The sequence below is a fragment of the Paroedura picta genome, chromosome 3, assembly GCF_049243985.1.
Source record: "Paroedura picta isolate Pp20150507F chromosome 3, Ppicta_v3.0, whole genome shotgun sequence".
Classification (NCBI taxonomy): Eukaryota; Metazoa; Chordata; class Lepidosauria; order Squamata; family Gekkonidae; genus Paroedura; species Paroedura picta.
Genome location: NC_135371.1, coordinates 94,243,528 through 94,269,871, shown reverse-complemented (window position 1 = coordinate 94,269,871; position 26,344 = coordinate 94,243,528). Strand labels below are relative to the sequence as shown.

General features: G+C 44.4%; 1 protein-coding gene across 5 annotated transcripts in view; it reads left to right on the top strand.

The window, feature by feature from the left end:
- MEIKIN (meiotic kinetochore factor) overlaps positions 1-26,344 on the top strand; it is a 40,834-nt gene that overhangs the window by 9,518 nt on the left and 4,972 nt on the right. For all 5 annotated transcript variants that reach the window (XM_077326877.1, XM_077326878.1, XM_077326874.1 and 2 more), the window contains exons 7-11: positions 3,696-3,815; positions 8,803-8,839; positions 12,185-12,246; positions 13,642-13,736; positions 15,870-16,052. In XM_077326877.1, the coding sequence (XP_077182992.1) occupies positions 3,696-3,815; positions 8,803-8,839; positions 12,185-12,246; positions 13,642-13,736; positions 15,870-16,052 (497 nt within the window). The remainder of the gene's footprint in view (positions 1-3,695; positions 3,816-8,802; positions 8,840-12,184; positions 12,247-13,641; positions 13,737-15,869; positions 16,053-26,344) is intronic.

Sequence of the window (26,344 nt, the reverse complement as noted above, 5' to 3'; positions counted from 1 at the left end):
AAGGTTGATAAAGCAAATATATTTATTTTTACATAACAATTTCCCTTTAAACGTGAATTGAATATGATGCAAACAAAAGCTGAGTAATTAAGAGCCAATTCTTCTGAAGGTCCAGGAAGTGATACATGTAGCTTCAGATTCAGAGTACCTTTATTGGCATAAAATTGCAAAGCATAAAATGAAAATTTCAAACAGTTTCAGATGTAAAATCTACCGTAAAAGATTTTCATTTAAAATTGCCAGTAAAAACTTTGCTACTTTTATAATAGTTGCTGTGTCCCTCACATTTAGTATCATTTTAATCCAGTGTTTCTCATTAACACAGCTGAATTTCCATTTCTTCAGATAATTAGCTAACGGGCGACGAAATACTTCAAACTTAGGACACACCAGAAGTATATGGTACAACGTGTCAGGGACACTACATCCATATAAACAGTATCTCTCCTGAGGAGGGATCTTCAAAAATCTACCTTGGGTGACATTTGAGGGAAAGATGTTTAAGCGAGCTACTAGAAATGCTCTTCTTAACTGGTGTGTCTCCAAAATTTGGAGATACATGGGCATGGATTTGTAAGATAAGGGAACATCCCAGAAGCCGTGAGGACATACACTGTTGTTATAGGAACCCAGAATCTGTGTATCCTGATCTTCTAGTCTCTGTAATATTAGCTTTAGTATCGTCCTTTGGTCTTGCATGCTAAAGGATGAGATGTCCAGACCCATAATTTGAAGTTTTTTTGACATTTTGCCCAGCCAGCTGAAAGAATAAGGGTCACTCAAAAGGTTAATTAACAAACTACCCGTTTGAGCATGGAAATGAATTTTTAACCAGTATTTAAAGGACTGAAACCAAGCCCGGGCTTCTAGACTATGTTGGCAGAGTTCTGCGACAAGTGTATGATTGGCCACACAGTTTGGGACTCCTAGCAGATTTCTGAAAAAGAAAGATTGTATGTTCTCTAATTTATTATTAAATGCATCCAGGGAAAGAGGGCGTGGGAGGAAGGGAGGGAGACTAACAGCCTCATTGGCAGAAGCTGCAATTGGGACTACCCCCCTCCCCCGCAGCTCTCATTGGTCAGCAACTAGTGACTGAGTAAGCCTGGTTTTGACACCAGGACTGCATGGATATATGGGTTAGAGAAGGACATGTATGACACCGTGTGTTTTTTTCTCCTTCAGCCAATTATGCATTAACTAGATGGACCACTGGTGTGATCTAGCAGGACTCTTCTTTTGTTCTTACTTGCTTCAAAGCCCATTAAAAATAAATGGGCTTTGAAAGGGGACCGGGCATGGCGGGAAGGAGGGAGGGGCGAGGTGAAGGGTCCATAGGTCAGGTGATCCGTGGCAGGGGGGAGACCCACGGGGGGCGAGCAAAGAGTTCTGGGTGAAGGTGGCGTGCAGGGGATAGAAGCAGCAGCAGAGTTTGGGCTCACCCTGGGGGGAAGGTGGGTGCTCCGCAGGGAGGCCGAGGTGGGCCTGGAGGAGGGGGGCAGGGGGAGGGGTGCCTGGCATGTGGCGAGTCAGCAGAGCAGCCTGGTGGTGAGGTTGGGGGGCTGAAGTGGGGTTCGAGGACGAAGAGCAGTCGGCGAGGACGGGCTGCGCGTAGCCGCTGCATGTGCTGGAGGTTAGCGGCCATGATGTGGCGAGAGTGGTCCGGGGGTGGTGGCACCTAGGGCACCAGTGGCACGTCTCCACCCCCCCCCCAAGGCGGCTGCTGTGGCTGCCGTGGTCCGTGGCAGCGGCACTCGCCAGAGGTTGGGGCAGAGAGGGTGGGAGACAGGAGGGGAAGTGGCCAGGGGGAAGGCGGCGTGTACCTGGCTGAAGAGGCTGGCCACCACCACAGCAACAAGAGCAGAGGGCCGCCGTGTAAAGACCCCCAGCCACCCCCTCCCCAGCGATCCCCCTGCTTCCCTGCGGGCCTCAGAGCAAGGCTGCCACATCGGGGACGCCTGCTCTGAGGCCCGCAGGGAAGCCTCCCCCGCCTGCCCCCTTCCCCAGCGATGGCCCTGCGTCCCCGCGGGCCTCAGAGCAGACCCTGACGTGCTGGGCCTGCTCTGAAGCCCACAGGGATGCTTCCCCTGGGCATCCCCCTCCCCGGCGATGGCCCTGCTTCCCCGCAAGCCTCGGAGCAGGCCCCGACGTGCCGGGCCTGCTCTGAGGCCCACATGGAAGCTTCCCCTGGCCGTCCCCCTCCCCAGCGATGACCCTGCTTCCCCGTAAGCCTCGGAGCAGGCCCCAACGCTGCAAGCCTGCTCCAAGGCCCTCAGGGAAGCTTCCCCCGGCCGTCCCCCTCCCTGGCGATGGCCCTGCTTCCCTGCGGGCTTTAGAGCAGGTCTGCTGTGTCAGGGCTGCGGTGGGCCTTCTCCAAGGCCCACACAGAAGCCTTCCCCGGCCAGCCACCTACCTGCCGAGTCCCCGTGGCAAACTCCAGGCAGTCAGGTAATGGGCCAATCGGAAGTCACTTAGCATCTTCCCATTGGCCCGTCACCTGACTGTCCGGAATTCTTGTCAGTCTGGGTGGGGGGCCAATCGGAAGTTGCTGCACGCCTTCCGATTGGCCCCTTAGCGTATCCCAGATTCGGCCCGCCCCCCCTTAACCAATTATGTATACCGCTCCCCGAGCGGTTTACAGATATGTTGCATTTTTATTTGGTCATTTTGAATTAAAGCTCAATACTCCTGGTATGACAGTTAAACACTCCAATTACATATTCAACATGCTTTCTGTATCTACTTATGCTTTATACTGTAGCCACAAATACATCTGTTAACTCCCATTGAAATCAGATGGAGTTGCTGTAGAATAATTAGTTTATAAATGTAGTGCTAGCATTGGTTATGAGGTTGGAGCACTGGCCCTATGAAGATTTGATGAAGAGTCTAGGACTTTTCCAGTCTAAATAAATAGATGTCACTGGAGAAATGTGATGGAGGTTTATATAATTTTGCATAGGGTAGAAAGTAAACTATAGAGTTCCTTGCTAGTGGACAATGTAATGGCTGTAGCCACAGACAGGTCTAAAAGATTAGGTAGATTCATGAGGGATAGGTCCATCAATGCCTGCTAAATCATGCTAAATACAAGGAAACACCCTTTATGGGGGCACTGAACCTCTGAATAACAGTGACAGAAGAAAACATCAGGAAAAGGCCTTGGTTTCAATGCCCAGTTTGTCAGCCTTCAAGTAACTAGATCAGTGGTTCTCAATCTGGGGGTCGGGACCCCTTTGGGGGTCGAACAACCCTTTCACAGGGGTCGCGGCAGGGCAAGCAACTTGGCCAGGTGGAGGCACCATCTATACAACAGCCTTGCATGGTAGATTAAGATAGAGTGTTTTTCTGTCTGGAGCAGCAGAAAAGAACGAGATCGGCATGGTGGGACAAGAGGCAGAACTGAACTGAGAAACCCTGGGGAAAAAAACAATTTATATGCAGGCATGAACAATGGATCTTCATGCCATTGGTTAGTTTCAGTTTAATTTCTGTGAAAAAACACTTGCATAATTTTATGGTTGGGGGTCCTCACAACATGAGGAACTGTATTAAAGGGTCATTAAAGGCATTAGGAAGGTTGAGAACCACTGAACTAGATTGACTAATGGTCTGATCTAGGAGGGCTCTTCTGATGTTCTTAGTGGATTTTAAAATTGTGGCAGGAAATAACATTGTTCATCATTTTTCTGTAGAAGGAACCTGTGCTAATCTCAAAGAATACTTTGGATGCAAGAACTCCACGCTCCTGGACACCAGCAAAGCCATCAATATAGACAAGATACCACCACTGCCAAGTTTTTCAAAAATATTTGGTAACTTCTGGCACGTTATTGAAGCATTTGACTGTAGATCTGAAGTTCAATCTTCAGCATTCTGGGAAGATTAGACTTGGTGCTCTGGCAGGAAATGTAAGCTGTTTCTCTACAACTAAGCAGGTGAACACAAATGATTTGCACCAGAGAAGAAAAAACGGATAGGTGGGGCTTAGCCTTTCTCTCCCCCATTGTCAGGGTAATTCTATACAAACTTACACCCTTCTATGTCCAATGACTTCAGGCCTTTTAGAGGGCTGTCACTCTTTTTAGGCTTGCTCTATCAGTGGGGTAACCATGTCTGGGAGTAAACAACTTGAATGGAGGAAGTAAATGGAAACAGAAATGTTTTCTCATCTCCAACTTTCCATTTTTCTTTTGCCACTTGCTGTGCTTCCATTGCTACTTTACATTTGGAAATTGGTCTTCAAGATCTGTATACTTTGTTAACACTTAAAAACCAATTAAGATTATCATTAAGGAATAGAATCATGAAGTGAGGGACTTCCAGGATCATCTAGTCCAACCCCCTGCACAGTGCAGGAAACGTACAACTACCTGCTTACACACAGTGACCCCAATTTCATGCCCAGATGCCCCGCCCCCAACAAATCCAGAATCCTGACCCAGAGGAAATTTGCCTCCTGATCCTTACACAATGTCATTTTATATTTTTATGAATAGATTCAGGTGGTCTGAAGCAACAGAATGAAATTTCAGTACAGTGGCACCTTTAAGACCAACAAGGTATTGGAATGGTGAACAGATCTCTGCTACCATTTGTTGGAATTAAGGTTGTGCGGTTTGGCTGCTTCAGCGATCACTGAAGCCTGAGGTGGCCAGTTCCATGGAGAGGAGGGGTGGGGCTCCTGCATGCGGGAACCAGCTGGCGCACTGGCACCACCTCTTCTTTCCTTGCCATGGCACTGGGTTTCGGTGATCACTGAAGCAGCCGAACCGCACCGGAGCGCACAACCCAGTTTTGTTTGTCCTCTTGCCACTTATTGTAGTGAAGGAACAAAACAGAAAAAGAGAAAAAGTGAAGGAACAAAACAGAAAAAGAGAAAGAGAAGGAACAAAACAGAAAAAGAGAAAGTATTATGCAATACTTGATTTGCAGCCAGGCATCTCTCCTGAGTATATGACCAGGACCTTGCAGTGTAGAAACATCGGCCCTTCAGAGTAGACCTGGACCAAATAACAGGCTGTTTGCATTTCAACAATTCCCTTTGTCAAGCAGCAAGTCATTTGGACCTTCATAACAGCATCTAAAACTCATACAGATACAAGTTAGCATCATAAACAACACATTGATCATACATTTAGTGAACAGCTGCAAGTTTCAAACTGTGACTAAGCCTAGCCTTCAAATCCCTTGCACTATTCTTGTTAGCACAGCTAATTAGCAAAAAGCTTTCCTCAGATAGCACAAACTGAAGCTGTCCTTCTTGATTCTCCTTCACCAGCAAAATTGCATCAGTCTCATCTTGGGAAAAGCCTTGTTTCTGCAGAACATTGATGGCTTTCCCTTCTGACAGCTTTTCAAAATTTAGCTGCTGAACAAACATCCCAATCTGAGCAGCTCTCTTTAAGACAGTTACGTATGTGTTGTCTAACCTTGCAGGGTTGGTGCTGGCTTCAGCACTTCAGCTTTCATTTCTTTGTTGAAGATTCCAGTCCTTAAGGAATAGACTTGTTACTGCTGTTTTCACTCCTTTGATTCTGCTGGAGCGTCTGTCCAACTTCTGGTGTTGAGTGCATTGACTGCATTTATTTATTTATTTATTTATTTATTTATTTATTTATTTATTTATTTATTTATTTATTTATTTGATTTCTATACCACCGCTTGCCGTAGCCTCATGGCAGTTTACACATAAAATTCTAAACAATAAAACCCCAATAAAATCCCCATTAAAAAAACAATCAGGATAGCGACCATACTTTCTCGTAATCCCTCCTTGTTCAGGGTGGGACACTCGATCTAATGTAATGAGAGCTGGGGCCGAGATGAATTTGGGAACCAGTTGGAAAACCCCTCACTCGGGACTCTGCCCCGGCCTCAACCGTATGCCTGGCGGAAGAGCTCCATCTTGCAGGCCCTGCGGAAAGCTGGTAACTCTGGTAGGGCCCTTAGCTCTTCCAGGACCTCATTCCACCAGGTTGGAACCAGGACCGAAAAGGCCCTGGCCCTGGTCGAGGCCAGCCGTACGTCCCGGGGGCCCGGGACAACCAGTAAATTCATACCCACAGAGCGAACAGCCCTGCGGGGGGCATAAGCAAGCTTGAGGAGTGATCTCAGCAACCTCTCATTTGAGGAGTGATCTCAGCAACCTCTCACTTGTCTTGCCACTGGCCTGCATTGCAGGATTATTCTGGCTGTCCTGCCTTGCAAGGGTGTGCACTGTAGCCTGAAAAATATTCCTCTCATCAATGTGTGCAGCACTGCAGATCTTTACAATATGGGTCTTAGGATCCATTATCCTGTACCCTTTAGATCCTTTTGCATACCCCACCAGGATTCCCAACACAGCTTTGGGACTAAACTTCCCCCTTCTTTTTTCTTTGGAGATGTGGTCATATATGCTGTGGCACCAAAACCATTCAAATGCCTCAGTCCTGGCTTTTTATCATGTCACAACTCAAACTGAGTTCTCCCTGTCTGCCTGCACTGTGTCCTGTTATATGAATAGGTTGCTGTGTTCATAGCCTCAGTCCAGCAACTTCCAGGCAGATTTGCCTGCTTTAGCAAGCACATGGTGGCATCTAGCAGAGTTCTGTTAAAACTTTATGTGAGCCCATTTTGCTGTGGATTGTATTCCACCACCTTATTATAAATTATACCTTCCTGTTCCAAAAATCTTTTGAACTCTTCGATACAGTATTCTGTTCCATTATCCATGAACAAAGTCTATATTGAACAGGAATGCTTTTTCACCCTTATGTGAAAATTCATCTGTACTCTTAGAGTCTCTATGCCCTTGTTTGTGCCTTTGAGAGTCATTTTTTATCCCTTTAACTTTGCATTCCTTCAAAAAATGATCTGAGCTGCTGCAGGAAAAACAGCACTTGTCTTTCTGCTTCTTGGCATTGCCCCTTTTATGCTTAACTGCATAAACTTTGTTTGGGGTCTCCTCAAACCCTGTCTTCTTAATTCCTCAGTCCTTAAATCACCCAATACAAAATCTATGGACTTTTTATGCCTTATATCACTGCCTTTTGAGTCTGAAAACTCTTTGGCAGAGACATCAGAATCCCACATATCACTGTATTTGTGTCCCATAGAATGATCATAGATGGCGGCGACAGGGCTTTGGGAAAATCCCCGATTATGCATGATGTTGCCGCCATCTGAGGCCTGGCCAGACCCAAGCCCTCAGACGACCTGCATTAAAGATTCTTCCATGGGCCTGGAACCACCGCAGGTCGGAGGCAAAGGCTAGATCAGGCTAGCCCTGTGCGTAATTGGAGGAGCTAGGCTTTTGGGCCTGATTCCTCCCCTGACCGACAGTGTCCCTGCAGGGATGCCTCTCGCCCCTGGCAGCTCTGCGGCTCTGCAGAGCTGACAGAGGCATTCCCCCACCCCCACCAAGGTGGTAGAGCAGCATGCTGCTCCCCACCATCGTGCAGTGGGGGCCCCATGCCCCTGCCGCCACTGCCGCGACGGCAGAGTGCTGCTGGCACTTCCGGCCCCTCTTTGTGTGTGCGAGGCCATTGCATTGGTGCAGCCAGTGCGTGCTGGGGGAGTCCCTCTCCTGTACATATACAGGGAACAGAACGGCGGCAGCCCAGTGTAGCTGCTGCCATGCATAATGGGTCATAGAGTAACTGCCGAGTAATCTCCATCATTTCATTCAAGTGATCTTTTAAGCTCCCATCCTTAGACAGCCTGATTGAAAATAATCTCTGAATCATGAAGTACTCTTTGCCAGCAGAATACTCTCCATAACTTTTATCCAATTTTCCCTGTAGCTCTTTGGCATTGGCATATTTCATAAAACTCCCAACTTCCCTTTTGGGCAAAGCTTTCAGAAGAAGCCAAATTGCCTTGGCATCCTTTCTTAAGAATTGTGCCTTCAAGCTCCCTGGCTGAGTCAGAGGGTTCTGAGTTAAAACTTCATTCCAAAAGCTTGGAAGGCCACCAAAGTAGTTTCCTTCCGCTGCAGATATTCTGTGGGGGTCTAATTTCTCCATTGCATTTAGATGCTTCTTTGAGTCCCCCAAAGCACTTTTGTTACCTGCTGTATTCTGCAGAGTCTGGGGACGAAGATGTGCTTCCTCCAGCCATTTTCTTTCTGGTGCACTTCAAATTTCCCTCTTCTTGGCTTCTGGCTCACTGCCAACGCAAGGGTGGAATTCTTTTTGGATCAGCTGCTCTCGGGCAGTCTTCTCTCTTTCTCTTGGCAGCAAGGAACAGCAGACAAAGATCCAGACTTTATAATCCCAGAGGGACGATTTTGCTCTTTCCACTTAGGAACAAAAATTGCAAAAAGCAAAAAATACCCCCAAAAGACCAAAACACTCACACAGGCTCTACCAAATCAGCTCTCTTCTGATTCTGGCAGTCCAGCCTGGCACACAAACCTCTTTTCCGATTGTGTCTCCAGTGGCCTTAAAAATCTCTCTCCACTTCCTGCACAGCTTCTGCTGCCAGGATAACAGTGAATTTTTATCTTTTTAAATTCTGTGTATGTGTACAAACTCTAATGTGCATCCATACTTTTTCATATACCCGTATCTGAAGAACAGTGCATGCACACAAAAGCTTATACCCAGAATTAAACTTTGTTTGTCTTAAAGGTGCCACTGGACTGAAAATTCATTCTGTTGCTTTCTTAGTCTTAAACCTGACCCAAACTTTGTTTTGAGAATTTAATTGCTTCTATTAATCATTATTCTATTAATCTGTACTTCAAGGCAGCACTAATGTGTAACACAAAGTATTGATGATACTCATAATCCACACTTCTCTGTTATTGTCTTTTAGAAAATTCTTTGGAAATTCAAAATGAGCACCTTGCATGGTAATATATAAACAAAAGATTTTTGTAATGTCATCATTTGTTGAGCATATTGATTTCCAGGCATAGGTTGTTGTTAATTTTCTGATCTTCATTTACTGTTGGTAGTTTCACTAGTAAGCAACAGTGAACTGAACAGTGCAAGTTAATATATAGTTATAAGCTATTTTCCAGAATGATTGTTTACAAATTTATTTTCATGAAAGTAAAGGATTCTATAACACACCATAGTTTTTGTTTCCAAATCCTTGTTCATAGCATTGGTCTGTACATACACGCAGTACTATGCACAAGGATCTGTGCATGATCACTGTGACATAACTGCTGTAAGTTGTATCATTACAAGACAACTAGTAATCAAGCCCATTGCAGTTCTAAATGCAATGGGCGCTAGCAGTGAGTGTGGGTTTGGGGGGGGGGACTACCTGCAGTTTTTGGTTGGGGTTTGAAGGGGAGAAGGGGGAAGGGTAAGGGACACGCTCCCAGCCACCCACCCACCGCCTCTCTCAGAACCCCCCCCCCGAGAAGCGGCGCCGCGGTCCTCCCTCCCAAGGCCAGTCAGAACCCCAGGTCCACTTACCGCCCTTGCGCTGGTCCTGGCTGCTCTCTGCTGGTCTTCGGGGGCTCAGCTGGGTGGCGGGCGGCGGTTCTTTTTCTCGAGCGGCGGTTCTGTTTTTCTCGGTTACCCAGGAGTCCAGGAGTTGTCCCAGGCGGCGGCCTGACGCGGCGAGAGGCCGCCGGGCAGGGAGCCCCCGGCAGCCGCGCTCTGCGCGACTGCCGGGGGTTCCCTCAGGTGGTGGCCTGATGCGGTGAGAGGCGCAAAGCGCCTCTCGCCGCGTCAGGCCGGGAGCAACTGCGAGCTGCGCTGCGCGCGGCTCGCAGTTCCTGGGGCTGGGAATCGGAGGGACCAATCGGCAGGCGCAAAGCGCCTGCCGATTGGTCCCTCCGATTGTCTGTCATGAGGAAGGGTCCAATCTGGACCCTTCCTCATCCCGGACTCATCCCGCCCCAGGACCCCTTACTGTTTTATTTAGTCCGTGGCGCCCGCGGCGCCACAGGCGGTTTACAGATAGGATTTGGATTCCACGGAGCAGCTTTCTATCTGGACGCTAAGGCTATAGGTTTTTGAAATAGGTTTTCTTAGACTGACAAAAAGAAATGGATAATGTATATTCAGCTATGAGCTACCTGACTTTAGGAAAATCCTAAACAGAGTTACTATCTTCTAAGTTCATTTATTGCAATTGACTTATAATTGTATAATTATAATTGGAAGTATGCTGTTACATACTTTGTTTCTGTTCAGTAATAGTATATCATCTTCACCTGGGGCTTATCTACACTGGCCTTTTAACGCTGGTTGGGTTCAGATAAGTAAAAGCCTTCTACACTTGATATTGATATCCAGTCTGGATTTTTCCCTTCATCTGCATAGGTGAACATTGACCCTAGAGTCAAACTACTTATTTCCTGGCATATCCAAGAATGGATTTTCCCCAGTTCATTAGAGAAATGTGAGCCCATGGCACTCTATTCTCAGTGCAGATGAGCTGCTTCGTTCGACATTTTTCTTCGCCATCTGCTGCAGCTGCACCTTCAGCACTGACATTGAGCTGAGGTTGCTCCTGATTGGTTGGTATGCGGCAGGAGCAGCCCCGTTGTCCTGTTCCTCCATTTCAGCTTCGTCTGGATAGTATCGAAACTTCTGTACTGTGGAAATATTTTTCTGCTTTTCCTGGTCCCTTAAGTAATCTATTGATCACTCCTATCAGAAGGAGTTAAAGACAAACCTGTGGTTGTCTTCAGGTGCAGTCCCTTCTCCCACATGTGGGAGAAAAGGAGGGGGGGAACGCTTGTAAAAACTCAGTGAATATTCTGAATAGGGCCAAAGGTAGCCAAGATAGCTCAGTTGGTAAAGAACTTGCCTTGAAATCATAGCTTTATGAGTTCAAGGCTGGCTGTGGGTCTTTCCCCCACACACACATAGATTTTATTTATTTATTTTGCTTTTGAACAGCTCATGTTTTAAAAATATATGATTTTTAAAACACGTGATTTTCAAAAGTTAAAAAATTAAATAAAACTCCTGTGTGGTGGGGGGAAAGACCCATACCCAGCCTTGAACTCATAAAGTTCTGCAAGGCTAATAGCTTACTAACTGAGCTATCTTGGCGCTTGGAAATTGCAGTGTAAAATGTCCCGGAAAGAAAGAAAGAAAGAAAGAAAGAAAGAAAGAAAGAAAGAAAGAAAGAAAGAAAGAAAGAAAGAAAGAAAGAAAGAAAGAAAGAAAGAAAGAAAGAAAGAAAGAAAGAAAGAAAGAAAGAAAGAAAGAAAGAAAGAGGGCAGCCCTGGGGAGCATTTCTCCTCTCCCCTCCCCCCTGAAGCCCATGAAGGAATAAACAGTAAGGACAGCTCATCTTTACTTTTGATATTAATGGTAATCAGATCACTTAAGGGGGAAGCATTCAATGAAACCTAAAGAAGTTAAAGGTGCTGCTCCTGCTAGAAACTACTTTATGAAATCCCCAGACGGTTGTGAGCATTTTGCCAATGTGATACTACGACTACTACTATGACAGTATATTGGAAGAGCAACCACTGACCGAAGACAAAACAGAAAGCGAGTCACTTAACCTAGGATCCCGTTTTGGTTGACTCTTTATGTTTGATCATATGTTTGACCATTTAGACTTTATGTTATAACCTTTTCATCTATAAACATAGAGAAGACTACTATGTGCCTCATGATTTCCTTTTTTCTTCTGAGTTCACATTGAGGAATCCATGGTTCTATATTTGATTGGAAACCAACCAATCAGCAGAGACCAAACAACAGACCAATCAAACCAAGGAAAGGGGGGGGGGGGAAGTCTCAGAGATCAGCCCCTGTGAAAGCTAGTTTAAGGGGATGCAAATGATTTCCATTCAGTGGAAATAATTGTTGTAGTTCTCTGGCAAGATAATGGGTGTGAATTGGTTCACCGATGGATACCACTGCTCCTTCTTAGGTGTAGGTTTATGTGTGTTTATCCCTTGATCATGGGAGAAGTAAAAGTTGATGTTTAGAAATTGTTGTTTTGTGGCAGCTATGAAGACTTCCTTTCAGACTTGACAATCTCACACAATCAAATCCTGAGAATAATGGAGGGATACCATACTGACACAAAAACATATGGATGATTGTTATCAATATAGTATTCACTGATCTGATACAGTAAAAATATACTCTCTGAACAGGAAAATTTTTTTTCTAATTTTAAACAGTAAACATTTTGAGTGGCTGAGTATGATTACTTCCTTAGTACTTGAATGAAAAGAAGATGATTTTTTTTGAATTTTTTTCCACAGTGACACACTGTTCAAGAGTAAACAGTGTTGTGAATCAACAGATGTGTCAACTACAGCACCAGGTAAAGTCATATTGTATAAATTGCATACTAATAGAACTATTTGTACAGTGCAATATTAAAATCTCATGCCCATATTACCTTTGGATGGTGAAGACCCTCCAAATCCAGCTTTTTAAATAACTATTTCTAAAAGGGACCCATAGTAGGTCTTTTGCCAGGTATGCTTAATGGAAATACCAGTGTTTAATTCCCATGCACATAGTTTTCCTATTATCTGTAAAACCAATGCACTCTCAGCTGGTGCAACATGCTCAAACTGTATTTCCTTTTTAATTCTTGATCACATAAATCATCCCTCGACCTATCACAATTGCTTGCATTGTTTTTCCTAGGTTGAATTATGCAAATGAATTGCACCCACTCATCTCATAACTGCCGTTTAGAACTGTATCATTCCATCATAGAAAGTCTTTCTAAAGGCTGGAGCATGTATTTAGAGATCTTAACTAAATTAATGACACTCTGTAATCTGTCTTGAGTACAAGTGAGAAAGGTGGACTATAAAAGATATAATTTTATATACAGTATTTGCTGGCGTATAAGACTACTTTTTCCCCCTGAAAAACATGGCTCCCAAGTGGGGGGTCGTCCTATATGCCGGGTGCACTTCAGTTGGAATAGACATAGCTGCCCATAGTGGCCCATAGTACTTTAATGTAATGTAACAAACTCTATATTTTAAGTGGAAATGTTGGGGGAGTCGTCTTATGCGCCCAGTCGTCTTATACACTGGCAAATAGTAAGTTTCAGACCAAACGAATGAAGTACTTGGAGTACCAAGTACCTCACTTGGATTACTGTGTTTAGTTTTGGGCACCCCAGTTGAAGAGGGATGTAGACAAACGAGCGTGTCCAGAGGAGGGCAACAAAGATGGTGAGGAGTTTGGAGACCAAGACGTATGAAGAAAGGTTGGGGGAGCTTGGTCTGTTTAGCCTGGAGAGGAGACAACTGAGAGGGGATCTGATAACCATCTTCAAATATTTAAAAGGCTAAAATGTAGAGGATGGAGCAGAGTTGTTCTCTCTTGCCCTGGAGGGACAGACCAGAACCAATGGGATGAAATTAATTCAAAAATTCCGTCTAAACATTTGGAAGTAGTTCCTGACAGAGCGGTTTTTCAGTGGAACAGGCTTCCTCGGGTAGTGGTGGGTTCTCCACCTTTGGAAATTTTTAAACAAGCTGGATAGCCATCTGACGGAGAGGCTGATTCTGTGAAGGCTTAAGGAAGTGGCAGGTTACAGTAGATGAGCAATAGGATTGTTAGTGTCCTGTATAGTGCAGGGGTTGGACTAGATGACCCATGAGGTCCCTTCCAACTCTATTATTCTGTGATTCTATGTTAGCTAGAGTTTTGGTGTGCTCGTTGAGTTTGCTCAAACTTACTTTGTTTTCAGGGAAACAAGTGTCCAAATTCCTGTTATCAAAGGAAAAAACACCAAAATCAAAACTTCCTGAAATCTTGGTACTGCCCCGAAAAGGAAACAGACAGGTAATTTTTTTGTGAGGGTTTTATTTTTATCCTGTCTTTCCATAAAAGACACACAGGAAAGCCTACAAGGCATTTTTTTGTCTTCAGAGCAATCTTGTGAGAGGCTGAGTTGAAAGAGAGTATATAATCCATAGTCAGCTGGTGAATTTCATGATGGTGTTGGAATTTGAACATGAAAAACTTTCTGATTACTACATTTGCAAAAGAGATACCAGTGCCTAGATATGGTACCTGTGCTGTTTTTCATAAAGAGTGCGGGACATCCCATCTCCTTGCTTGGCAGGGAGATACGTCTTCTCTCCCTGTAGTGATTGGTAGTAAAACTTCTTGCTGCCTGGTACTTAAAGAAAAGATGCTCAGTTTGAAACATCATTTAAACACCCATAAGTTATAATGGCACATTTATAAAACCATTCTGGCTATAGATAAATCTTGACTACAACAGGTGAGATAGCACTTATCAGAATGACATGACAGTTCTTCAACTACAGGAAGAATGAGAGATTAACTGGTGTTAATGTATGAATTTATTTAACTAGGATTATACTATATACTTCCCATAGTCACCGAGAGCTGGATCACATAGGGAAGAATGACATGTTCTTTTGCTGAACTTGTCATCATCAATCAATAGTCTTGGAACTTTTACAGAGGAGTATCAGGAGGTATAAAAGGTTACCTAACTCTTCCTGACTTCTGATTCTGTCACTCAAAGCTCTTCCCTGTAGACCTTTTTTCCTCACCAGACATGCTTTCCTGCATGATGCTGGCTGAGAGAAAAGTGACTAGTGGAACAGCTGATGTAGAGAATGGACTGAGCACATTGCCAGCTGATTTGCCTGTTTTACCTTGTATCTTTGAAAGATAAATGTGGTCAACCTTAAATACAATGGTATGTAAAAATGTTTTGGGGAAGCTGCTGTTACACAGATTGCTAAATAATTTCTGTGGCTAATGTTTGCAGCATTAATATTGAATCCCTGTGAGAAAGGGAGACTATAAATGTTCATATATAGAAAATTCAGTGGTCTCTCTCAGTATATATATAGATATTTATTTATTTTTCAGGGTATAAGCCTTTGTGTGCCTGCTATCTGAAGTAGTGTGCTTGCACATGAAAGCTTATACATTGAATAAAATTTTATTTGTCTTTAAGGTGCCACTAGACTCAAACTTTGTTTTGCTGCAGACCAACAGATTTACCCACCTGACTCAATCTCTTCCTCTCTCTCTCTACTCAACTTCTAGTTGAAGTTCTACCCCCCCCCCCATATAAAGGGCTTTAATCATAAAAAGGTTTTCTTAACTATGGCTACTCTGCGTACCATCTAAGTAGAACTGTTTTGTAGTAGTTGTAGAAAATATTCAACTTGACAACATTCCCATAGGAATTGGGGCATTTTCCTTGGATGCTTCTCTTTATTGTCCTCTGAGTTTAAATTTGCTAGGAAGGTACTCTTAGCAAAATCTTGTCTGTTCAAAGTATACCTTTATAATCAAGTACATAAGAAAGACTTTTAAGTATGGTAGTTAAAAGTGTGAGCTGACTCTTAGCCATTTTCATTGTACATTGATATGAATAATTAGTGATGAGTGGTAATATGTTGTGCCATTGATCATTTGGGACAATGTCACACATAATCACAGAAAACAGATGCTGACCAAACACCTCTCCAAGATCAGTCTTAAAAAGAAAACAGTAGGATGCAAAATGAGTCAGGTACCTAAATTAGATAACGATAACCCATCAGATGTTGTACCATATACAAAACCGTGATGTTTCTGCTGTTTGTAGTCCTCTCACTTGTGTAAAGTCAGGTACTGTAAATTCGTTATGAATTTCCTCTATTTCACTCAATTGATCAATTTTGTGATGAATCAGGGAGGTTCAGATTCTGCCTATGCCATGAACTCCCTCCTATGGCTATAGGAAGACCTCTTTGCTTTGCTTCTTCAGTATGATGGTAATGATTTGATTAATGCCAGAATTATCGTTATAAAGATTGTTGAGAATCTTTATAACAATTGCTGAGAATTATAAAGCACTTTGGAACACTCAAAAAGAGTTATCTAAATGTTCTATGTTCCTTTTTAATATTTTGCAATGATGCTTAGTTCTTCTTAATACTATAGCTTGATGATGAACAGTCCAAAAGTACAAAGTTCAGAAAGAAGGTACATTTCAGAAGTTTTCTTGACAGCATGGCAACCACCTCCTCTTCTGTTGCGTTGTCTTCAGCTGATTTGAAGACATCAGATCCATCTCAAGGAATTATAGCTGGAGAGTTAGCCCCCAAAGAGCCAGGTGCTTGTACGGTAAGCTGGAATGATGTGGTAAGCGATTAACCTTTAAGGCTGAGGGAAGTTCAGGGATTGGAATGAGCTGGGGTTCAGAAAGCTGCTGGGTAATGAGACAAGTGTCAACTACACCAAAACAACAGTGATTGGTGAAGCCCTTCCTCTCTTGTTTTTAAGACGTTTGTGAAGCAGAATCCCTGGTCTATAATGAGACCCTTGCCTCCTCAAGGTCACTGGATATTATAGAACAAAAATGGTTACCTTGATACTGTTCTTGTGTTGATCTAGACTCATAAGATCTGGGGCTGATTGGAATTCTTTCTTTTTTTAATAGTTTTATTATTTATTATTATATGAAGCATTTACAGAAAAGTAAAGAGAAAAAAGCGACCAGCTGATATGGTTTGCCATCCTCTTTTAACATACATATTCAGTTCCCATCACATATTAATCCTAATCTAGAAGTTTTTACCATTTTTCTTAGCAAAATGATTGTTAATACATATGAGAGTATGATCTGTTATAAGAATATATTCTATTATTATCTTAAGTGATATAAGGTCAGTCCCCTTCATAAATTGGCCCTGACCTAAGAGTTACTGCTGCTGTCTTGTTAATACATATGAAGTATAGTTTGTCATCCTCTTTTAGCATACATATTGGCATACATATTCAGTTCCCATCACATATTGATCCTGATCTAGAAGTTATTACCATCTTTCTTAGCAGAGTAATTGTTGATACATATGAGAGTATAATCTATTATCTATTATAAGAATATATTCTACTATTGTCTTAGATGATATAAAGTCAGTTCCCTTCATATATTGGTCCTGTCCTAAAAGTTACTGCTGCTGTCTTCCCCACAGGAAACCAGGAGAATGCTCCACTGTTCATCACATCCTTCAGGTGGTCGCAGAAAATGAAATTGTGTTTTTTTCCATAGTAGAGTATTTCTGATTGTCCTTCTGTCAGGGCCAAAGAAGTCTCTTGCTTGATTCTTGCTTGCAGTCGCCTTTAAGTAGGCTCTGTATACTTTATCAATCTGGATCTCTTCCTCTGGTCGCACAGAGATATCTCCTGATAGCTTCCTGCGTGCTATCGCCTTTGAATAGACTCTTTTTATTTTGTTGATCCAAATCACTTCCTGCTCTAAATAGACTTCCAGGTTTTCGGTGCTTTCCTTCCTTAAATCTGTTTTCCCAAGTTCTTACCAAGGTGCTTTGGATTTTTACGTCCCTAGCTCTCTCCCCCTCCTGTTGATTAACTTCCAGACATTGAATTCTCGTTTGAAGTATTATTGGCTGAGTTATGTTTTCCTCAGCTATTTTTTCCAGACCGTCGATTCTGTCTAACAGCTCTTTCTTAGTCTTTCGGATTTCCTTTTCCACCTTATTGACTGCTTTCAATATCTTTGAGTTCCCTTCGCATAACAAATGGAAAAGCTGTGCCTTAGTTAATTTTTCCATAGTTCTAGGCAGTCACAAACTATAAACAGAAAGTCTCGTAAGGTCTCGCGGGAGCACGAGCAATCCAAAATTATCAGTTTTTCGATCTCCGCATCAAGTCAGCTTCCCCCACTGAACTCTCTCCAGCAAAACTTTAAAGTCTCTCTTTTCTTGAGCTCTCTCTTTGTTTGGTTAGTGGGTATAATTAGCTGGGAGCCTTTCACTCGACGAAAGAAGGAATTCACTTGTAAATTGGTTGAGGAGGGGGGGGGGAAGAGCTTGTGGGGAAAGAAAAGGAAAAGCCAGAAAGCTTTCAATCCTTACTGTTGTAGACTTCAGCTCCTGTCAGTCTGGTAAAAGATGATCTGGGAAGAATGTAGGGTCAGCTGGTCGTTTCAGGCTTAGAAAGTTATTTACGACAAGGGCGCCATCATGACCTTAAGCACATGCCGCAGTTGATCCGGAGAGCTCAGTCTCCCTCCCTCTCCACGGATCTGTAGGACCCTCAGGATGCCGTTCCCGGTTCCTGGGGTGACCGGCGAGCAGATTTGCGTATCCGCTCAGGTCTGCCAGGTGCGGTTGCTCCTGACCCTCAGCATGGCTTAAGAGCCAGACAGAAGCCCAGCTGTTACGGCGCCATCTTCAGTCGAGTCTCGATTGGAATTCTTTCTGGCTGTATACATACTAACAGAAAAACAAACCTATCCAAGGCTATATTGTAAAATCAGTGTTACAAGATTTTTTATACATATACAAAAAGACCAACCAAAATGGTTTCTAGATATTTTGCTGTTTTCAAGTTCCTTTTCTCAGTGGTTGTGTCCTCCTGTTCTAATAGTATTTCTAACAGTAACCCTTATCAATGTGGAAAATGATTCCTACACTTCTACCTTATGCTATGCTAGCAAATAAGCCCGCTGCAGTTAGGAATGCAGCGGGTGCTAGCAAGGTAGCGTGGGGGGGGAGGGTAGTTGGCATTCGGGTGCAGTGGCAGGGCAGAGGAAGCATGTGGTGTACATAATGGGCTGCAGCGAATGTCTCCCCGGGGAAGGCGGTGGGGCGAGCGGTCAATGGCTGACGGGGTCAGAGAGACACCCTGTGGCAGGTGAGGGATGCAGTTGCATCACTCAGCTCAGCGCCGCTGGCTTCCCTGGCCCTCAGCGTCAGAGCCGCAATGCTGATAGCAGGGCTCCGGCGGCTGGCTGGCAGCATTGCAGCTTGTGTGACGGCGGGTGGGCACTCTGGCTGTGAAGTGGGGTTCGTGGCTGCAGCCACAGCTTGCACCATGCCGGCTCTCCACCACATCTTCTGCTGTCAGAGGGCAGGGAGTGTGTGGGCATGAGGCGACAAGCGCGGTGAGCGCACCTCGTGTCCGGCTTGAGGGGGCGGGTTCCCTAGGGTCTGGGTGAAGCTGCGCAGTGCTGGGCAGGTGGGTGCGCCCACTGGTGGGCGAGTCGGGCCAGCAGTGAAGCAAGTGAAGTGGAGGAGTGGAGCAGCAGCAGTCAGGCAACATCTGTTGGTAAGGGTGGCTGGCACAGCTCGCAGCCAGCTTCTGGAGGCAGGCGCTCCAGTGGCCAGCCCAAACTGGCCATGGCTGGATTGGGCCATGAGTGAGGAAGTGCAGGTCAGACACCAGATGTGTTCTGGACAGTGCTCCACCTACAGGCTGCTTTCCCAAATATTAGGGAGAACTATGGTAAGGATATTTAATACAATTCATAGGCCACCAGTTCACATATTTCAGGGCATGTCATAATTTTGGTTCTGATAAATGCAGCTGTTGCTATTATCAGCACGCTGCTAATTCCTGCAGTGGGAGACTCTGGCACCAGAAAAAGAGATGGCCTAGCTTCCTTGAGCAGGGCCCAGCAGGTGAGCCGGGTCCCATGGTCCCTGCTCACTTCTGGCTGAGCTGCTTGAGGAGTCGTGAGCATGGGGAGGCTGTCCCTGGTTGCCCATATAAGGAAGGGCTCCTGGGAGTCCAGCCTCTTTCCCTCCTCTGCGGCCTCTGAGATGCTTTCTACCCACTTGCCCTAATTGTCTCTCATTGTTTCTATTTGTCTATTCATTTGGCCTCATGTTTGTTCTTCTTTTGTATCATTACTTGTCACTGCTGGTAGATATGCCTGTGGAGGTGGATCCTTTGGGGTGGAGCCAGGCTATGTGAAGATTGGGAGCCTCTTTAAGAGACTGGATGCATCCTGAGTTGCAGTGCCTTCCTGGATGGGGAGGCAACTGCCTTGCACTGCAGATGGCTGGGTGGAGCTCTAATACAGGCTGCCATCCGCAGGGCTTCTCCCTCATGCCCCCTCCTGTCTGCACAGCCTTTGAGCCTTTGGTACCTGTGTAATTTTGACACAGTGTGGTGGGGTCAGGCACTGAATGGCTGCCTAAGAGTGGCTGCGACAGTAGATGGAGCCAACCACAAAATGTCTGCTGCAGTTTACCTTCAGTGATACAGTGAAGATCACTGTGTGTTATGGCATGAGCTACTGCCAAAGTGATATTTTTAAAAATTGGCAATGTCATAAGCCTTAGTGGGCAAAACCCCCACCTTGCCTTGTCTACTTTCTGAAAACACTTGGCAAGTTCCAGGGAAGATTTCAGCAGGCACCATTGTGTCCATGTGTTGGAGATTCCTGCTTCAGTGCGTTCTTTTTTATTATTATTATTATTTTATTATTTATTATTATATAAAGCATTTACAGAGAAATTGAGAAGAAAAAAGCGACCAGCTGATATGGTTTGCCATCTCTTTTAACATAGATATTCAGTTCCCATCACATATTATTCCTAATCTAGAAGTTTTACCATTTTTCTTAGTCAAGTGATTGTTAATACATATGAGAGTATGATCTGTTATAAGAATACATTCTGTTATTATCTTAAATGATATTAGGTCAGTCTCCATAAATTGTCCCTGACCCAAGAATTACTACTGCCGTCTTGTTAATGCCTATGAAGTATGGTTTGTCATCCTCTTTTAGCATACATATTGACATACATATTCAATTCCCATCGCATATTAATCCTGATCTAGGAGTTATTACCATCTTTCTTAGCAAAGTAGTTGTTGATACATATGAGGGTATAATCTATTATAAGGATATATTCTATTATTGTCTTAGATGATATAAAGTCAGTTCCTTCATATATTGGTCCTGTCCTAAAAGTTACTGCTGCTGTCTTTCCCACAGGAAGCCAGGAGAATACTCCATTGTTCAACTCATCCTTCAGGTGGTCGCAGAAAATGAAATTGTGTTTTTTTCCATAGTAGAGTGTTTCTGATTGTCCTTCTGTCAGGGCCAAAGAAATCTCTTACTTGATTCTTGCTTGCAGTCGCCTTTGAGTAGACTCTGAATCCTTTATCAATCTGGATCTCTTCCTCTGGTCGCACAGGAATATCTCCTGATAGCTTCCTGGTTGCTGTCGCTTTTGAATAGACTCTTTTTATTTTGCTGATCCAAATCATTTCCTGCTCTGAACAGACTTCCAGGTTTTCGGTACTTTCCTTCCTTGAATCTGTTTTCCCAGGTTCTTCAAAAGTACTTTGGGTTTTTACATCTCTGGCACTCTCTCCCTCCAGTTGATTAACTTCCAGACATTGTAGTTTCGTTTGATTTATTGTTAGCTGAGCTACGTCATCAGCTGGTCTCTCCGGACCATGGGCTCCATCCAAAAGCTCCCCCTTAGTCCCACGGATTTTCTTTTCCAGCTTATTGACTGCTTTCAGTATCTTTGAGTTTCCTTTGCATAACAAATGGAAACGCTGTGCCTTAGTTAATTCTTCCATAGTTCTAGGCAGTCACAGACTATAAACAGAAAGTCTCGTGAGGTCTCGCGGGAGCACGAGCAATCCCAAATTATCAGTTTGTCGATCTCCGTATCAAGTCAAATTCCCCCACTGAACTTTCACCAACAAATCTTCAAAGCTCTCTCTTTGTTTGATTAGTGGGTATAATTAGCTGGGAGTCTCTCACTCGACAAAAGAGGGAATTCGCTTGTGAATTGGTTGAGGGGGGGGAGGGAAGAGCTTGTGGGAGAAGAAAGAGAAAAGCCAGAAAGCTTTCAATCCTTACTGTTGTGAGCTTCAGCTTCTGTCAACGCTGCTGTCAATCTAGTAAAAGATGGTCTGGGAAGAGTGTAAGGTCAGCTGGTCGTTTTAAGCTTGTAAAGTTGTTTGTGACAAGGACGCCATCGTGACCTTGAGCACAGGCCGCTATTAATCCGGGGAGTTCGGTCCCCCTACCTCCCCACGGATCTGTAGGACCCTCAGGATGCCGTTCCCGGTTCCTGGGGCGACCGGCGAGCAGATTTGCGTATCTGCTCAGGTCAGCCAGGTGCAGAAGCTCCTGACCCTCGGCATGGCTTAAGAGTTGAACAGAAGTCCAGCTTTTTTATGGCGCCATCTTCAGTCGACTCCAGTGCGTTCTTTAAACTGCTTTCAAAAATAATATCCTGTTACTGAGTCATTCTACCCTAATATTGATTACCTGAGTGCACTGGAAGGAGTTATGTGCTGATGAACATAATCTATAATCAAGGTTTGATGCAGGGTTTTTGAATCTTTTGAATCTTTTGAATACTTATTTTTAAAGTAACTATTACTGTACCAGTGGCTATTTACTTGGGCTTTGTGTCACTGTTTTTAGATAAACCTCCCTACATGCAAGATCTCTGGGCATTTATTTCTGCATCTTAAAAATATAGCCAGAGAGCCTCTGGAGGTAAGTGGCATATTGCGGCCCCTTCACATGACATTGCCTACCTCCAGAGGTTGGCCAGCAGCTGGCTCACAAAGTCCTTCATTTTTATTTGCGACTTGGTGAATCCCAAAATTGGATTCACCACCCTACTAAAATGTGCGATCAGCATACAACCAGCCTTCAAGCAGCAAAAGGAAGGTATGGTGGGGGAAATGCGCTGTAGCCTGCCAGCTTTGTCCTGCCCTTGCTCCTGCCCTCTCCTCATCCTTCCCTGCCCAGCAAAGGAGGCAGTTCCCCCCCCCCATTACAAGGTACTGACCGAGTACCTTGTAAGCTGGTTGTTTACTTGTGTAGCCTCCATGCCGCCCATGAGATGTGTGTGTGCTTGCGGGGGCGGCAGCCATGGCGAGGCCTCGTGGGGAAGCGTATGCATTTGCATGGGAGGAGGCAGCGGCTGCAGCAGCGGCAAGCCCTCACAGGGCAGCGTGTGTTTTGGTGTTCATGCATGTGCGGGGGGGGGCGGCAGCAGCTGCGCCCATGCTTCAGAAGTCCTTGCCAAGGCAAGTGGGCAAGGCTGAGTGGTAGGTGCACAGACTAGTGGGGTAGAGAGAAGAGAAGCGGAAGGGACAGCTTGGACAGGGAGATAGTCGCGGTGGCAGCAGTTACTTAGATAAAGATGCCAGTTGAACTACTGCAGAGGTGGGAATCTGCCTCCCTCGCTCTGCTGTATTTTTTGTTGTCGTTTGTCTTGTGTGGCAATGAATGTGCATTGCCACACATTGCTATCCATTTTAATATTGCTATGCAGTGTATACTCATAGCAACAAATAAGTCATAATTTTGAAAAATTCGGAGATTGCAGGAACTACTAACCAGGTACGCCTGGATGGATTGGCCACCTAGAGTGATTGACAGGCCGATGAGAGACACATTGCTCTCTCTTCTGCCTTTTCAAGCCACAGCTGAGGAGGGGAAGAAGTGAGAGACGGTGGTTGAAAAAGGCGCAACAGCATGATGGTGAAGACGGGACAGGAGGCACGATATACTATTGTGCATTTGGGATCAGAATATATGTTGCTATTTTGACTGATATGCAGTAATCACCTTTTCTCTAAAACCAACTGTGCAGGAGCTACGTTGCCTCTAGCATTATGTACAGTTCTCTGTGTTCTGTGAGTTATGCGTCGTTGGCTCTAGATCATTGTTTAAGGTGACCAGATTTTAAGATTGCTAAAGAGGGACACCATTGACCGAGGGGGGGGGGGTTCTATATGGAGCAACAAAATTTCTCATAGAATGCAAAAATAGTATTGTAATGTTTTTTAAATTTCAAAATTAACAATTAAGTACAATTAACAAATATAAAACATTTTTTAAAAACTTATGTGTAGTATTATTTTATTGTTTGGCGTATTTCTCACTCAAGTGATTTTTTTTTTTTTTTAGATTGCTATCATTCCTTAAAAGGTGTTTTGTGAGATGAGGGGCAGATGGCAGTTATGTGACAGTTATGGTGATGGACAGGGTAGATGGCATCCCAAAGACTGGCACAGCATGGGAAAGATGCACTTCGCTGGGTAGAGAGCATAGTTTACAACCCAAAGGAAAAAACATGCCATCTCTTTGATGGGTTAACATCCCTCAGTTGACTGTCCTGCTTCTGGCAGGCTTGAACTCTAGCTCCTAGTGCCCAGATTGGCCAGTGCCCTATCAGTCCATGTGGGAGGGGGATCTAAAAAGGGGAGCTGTTCCTTTGTTTGGGGTTCAGAGAGACAGACAGACAAAAAAAAAAGAAAGTCCAGTGTGAATGATGAAGGAGGATGGTGCTTGTAAATACAGTCCTGGGGAGAGGTTCACTATGCAACAGTCAGCCTCCCTCTGAGGCTGCACCAGATGTTGAAGGATTGTAAGTTAACTAACAAGTGACCTTCCTTCCATTTCTTTTTATTTTACTTAGCCCTACCTGGAACTATCTTGTTGTTTGTGCCTTGTAGTTAGTTCCAGTGAGTTTGTGCCTTGTAGTTACTACAGTTATTCAGCTGAAGAGCCTTGCACATTCCTTGTCCCTGGGCTTGGCTGCTTGACAGCACTATTGTAAGATCCCTCTTGGGTATAAGATCCCCTTCTGGTTAATGCCAGGTGAGAGGGGTAGGGGTACTGGAGATATGAGAGCCCCAGAGTAAATTTTAGTCTCCAGCATGCCAGCGAGGGGAAGTCTGTAGGAGAAAGCATTTGACACCCTACATGGTGATAATAAAATGTTTTTGCTAAAGTTGCCATTCCATCTCTGTTTCAGTTTGTTTTCAAATATTTTACATATAAGTTGGTCTTGCAATAAGCATTTCTATGCCCTTGTTCTTTGATGCAGACTAAAATTCAAGGAATATCAATCAAAAAGCCTGTAGTCAGCATTAGGACTAATAATAGAAGTGAAATTGTTTTTACTGAAAACAATTAAAGGATGCCATAATTAAAATGAAATGTACTTCCCTATCTTGAAAAATATGTGCTAAAAGGGAGAGATTACCCAGAGAAGGGGAAATTAACTGTAAAAAGGGTTTGAGATAGTTATAAGGCAGGGTAGATCTCAGGAGAAGAACCCCAGTATATGCACACACACACATACATACACAAAGCAATAATAAGCAGGCACACTTACAAAATGCACCAGGGAGAAAATTGGGAAGCTTTAGCCTAGGGAAGGGACATAGACACAAAGCAATAAGCAGGCACACTTACAAAAGGCACCAGGGAAAAAATTGGGAAGGTTAGGCCACGAGCTCCAAAGAGAAGGCAGCCAGGAAGGAACTTCAGTGTGGCGGCCAAGAAGACAAAGCCTGCCCCCCTTCCCCGGCTCACCTTGTTTGCTTGCTTGCCCCGCCCGCTCTCTTCTCTGGCTCACCTTGTATGCTTGCTTGCCCCGCCCACTCGCTTCCCCCCCTTGCCTCGCTTGCTTGCCCCACCCGCTCGCTTCCCCGGCTCACTTTGTTTGTTTGCTCGCCTCCGGGTTGAAGTTGCACGTGCTGCAGTGCAACTTCCCTTCCCTCACAGGTCCTGCTGGTGAAGAAGGCAGAGTCCAGGCAGGCATGGTACTTGGCGTAGGGGCAGCGCTTGAGCTTGGTGAAGGCCAGGCTCGGCAGAGACGCGCCAAGTGCTCACTTTGCAGCTGGGCATGGGACTTTCTAAGTACCTGGCGGGACGTGGGACTATTTTGCGAAAGGTGGGACAGTCCTGCGTAAAGCGGCACTAATGGTCATCTTATCATTATTTGTACCATGCTATCAGTAGCAAATCTAAATCCAGATGTGGCTGAGTGTGGGCTCATAGTCCAAGACAACATTAAGTGCACTACAGTTTACTGAATCATTGGACTTCAGCATGGTTTATTCTACTTTGGATAGTAGCCAATGACTTTCCTGTGTCTGCATATAGGGCATATGACATTTGAGGCCAGGTCTTATAGAACAGTATCCTCTTTTTGCGTGTGGGATCATAATGACCCTCACCAGCAGTCACACCCATTGTACCTATTGCTTGTCTATATAATCTCATTGTCTAAAACCTGATTTACTTCACTTAATGGAAGTAGATGTATGGTCAAGCATGTTTACTGCTGCTCTCAGAAAGAATTCAAAGTATTCCTGGTTAGGTTAAATGTGAGGCAGTCAGGAAAGAATTAGAAATTTATTTATTTATTTATTTATTTTAGAAATAAAGATAAGAGTCTGAATGGTGTTGCAGGTAGAATGACATTTTAAACAAAGGAAACAATAGCAGGCGAGCAGCAGAACAATGTATTTTTTAAATTTTATGTCTGCAGAGGAGGGGGGTAAACGGTCATGACTGGGGAAGGCACTGGCAAACCACCCCGTATTGAGTCTGCCATGAAAACGCTAGAGGGCGTCACCCCAAGGGTCAGACATGACTCTGTGCTTGCCCAGGGGATACCTTTACCTTTACCTTTAGGAGAATTCCAATGCAGCAATTATAAGAAAGACTAAGGCATTTCTTAGAGTTTTGAGTTCTGAATACCAGTGCTGTGAGGAAACATCAGGAGAAGTCCTTGGCCTCTGTGTTCTGTATGTTGATCCGCCAGAGCAACTGGATGGTCGCTGTGTGAAACAGAACTAGATGCCATACTAGTCTGATCCAGCAC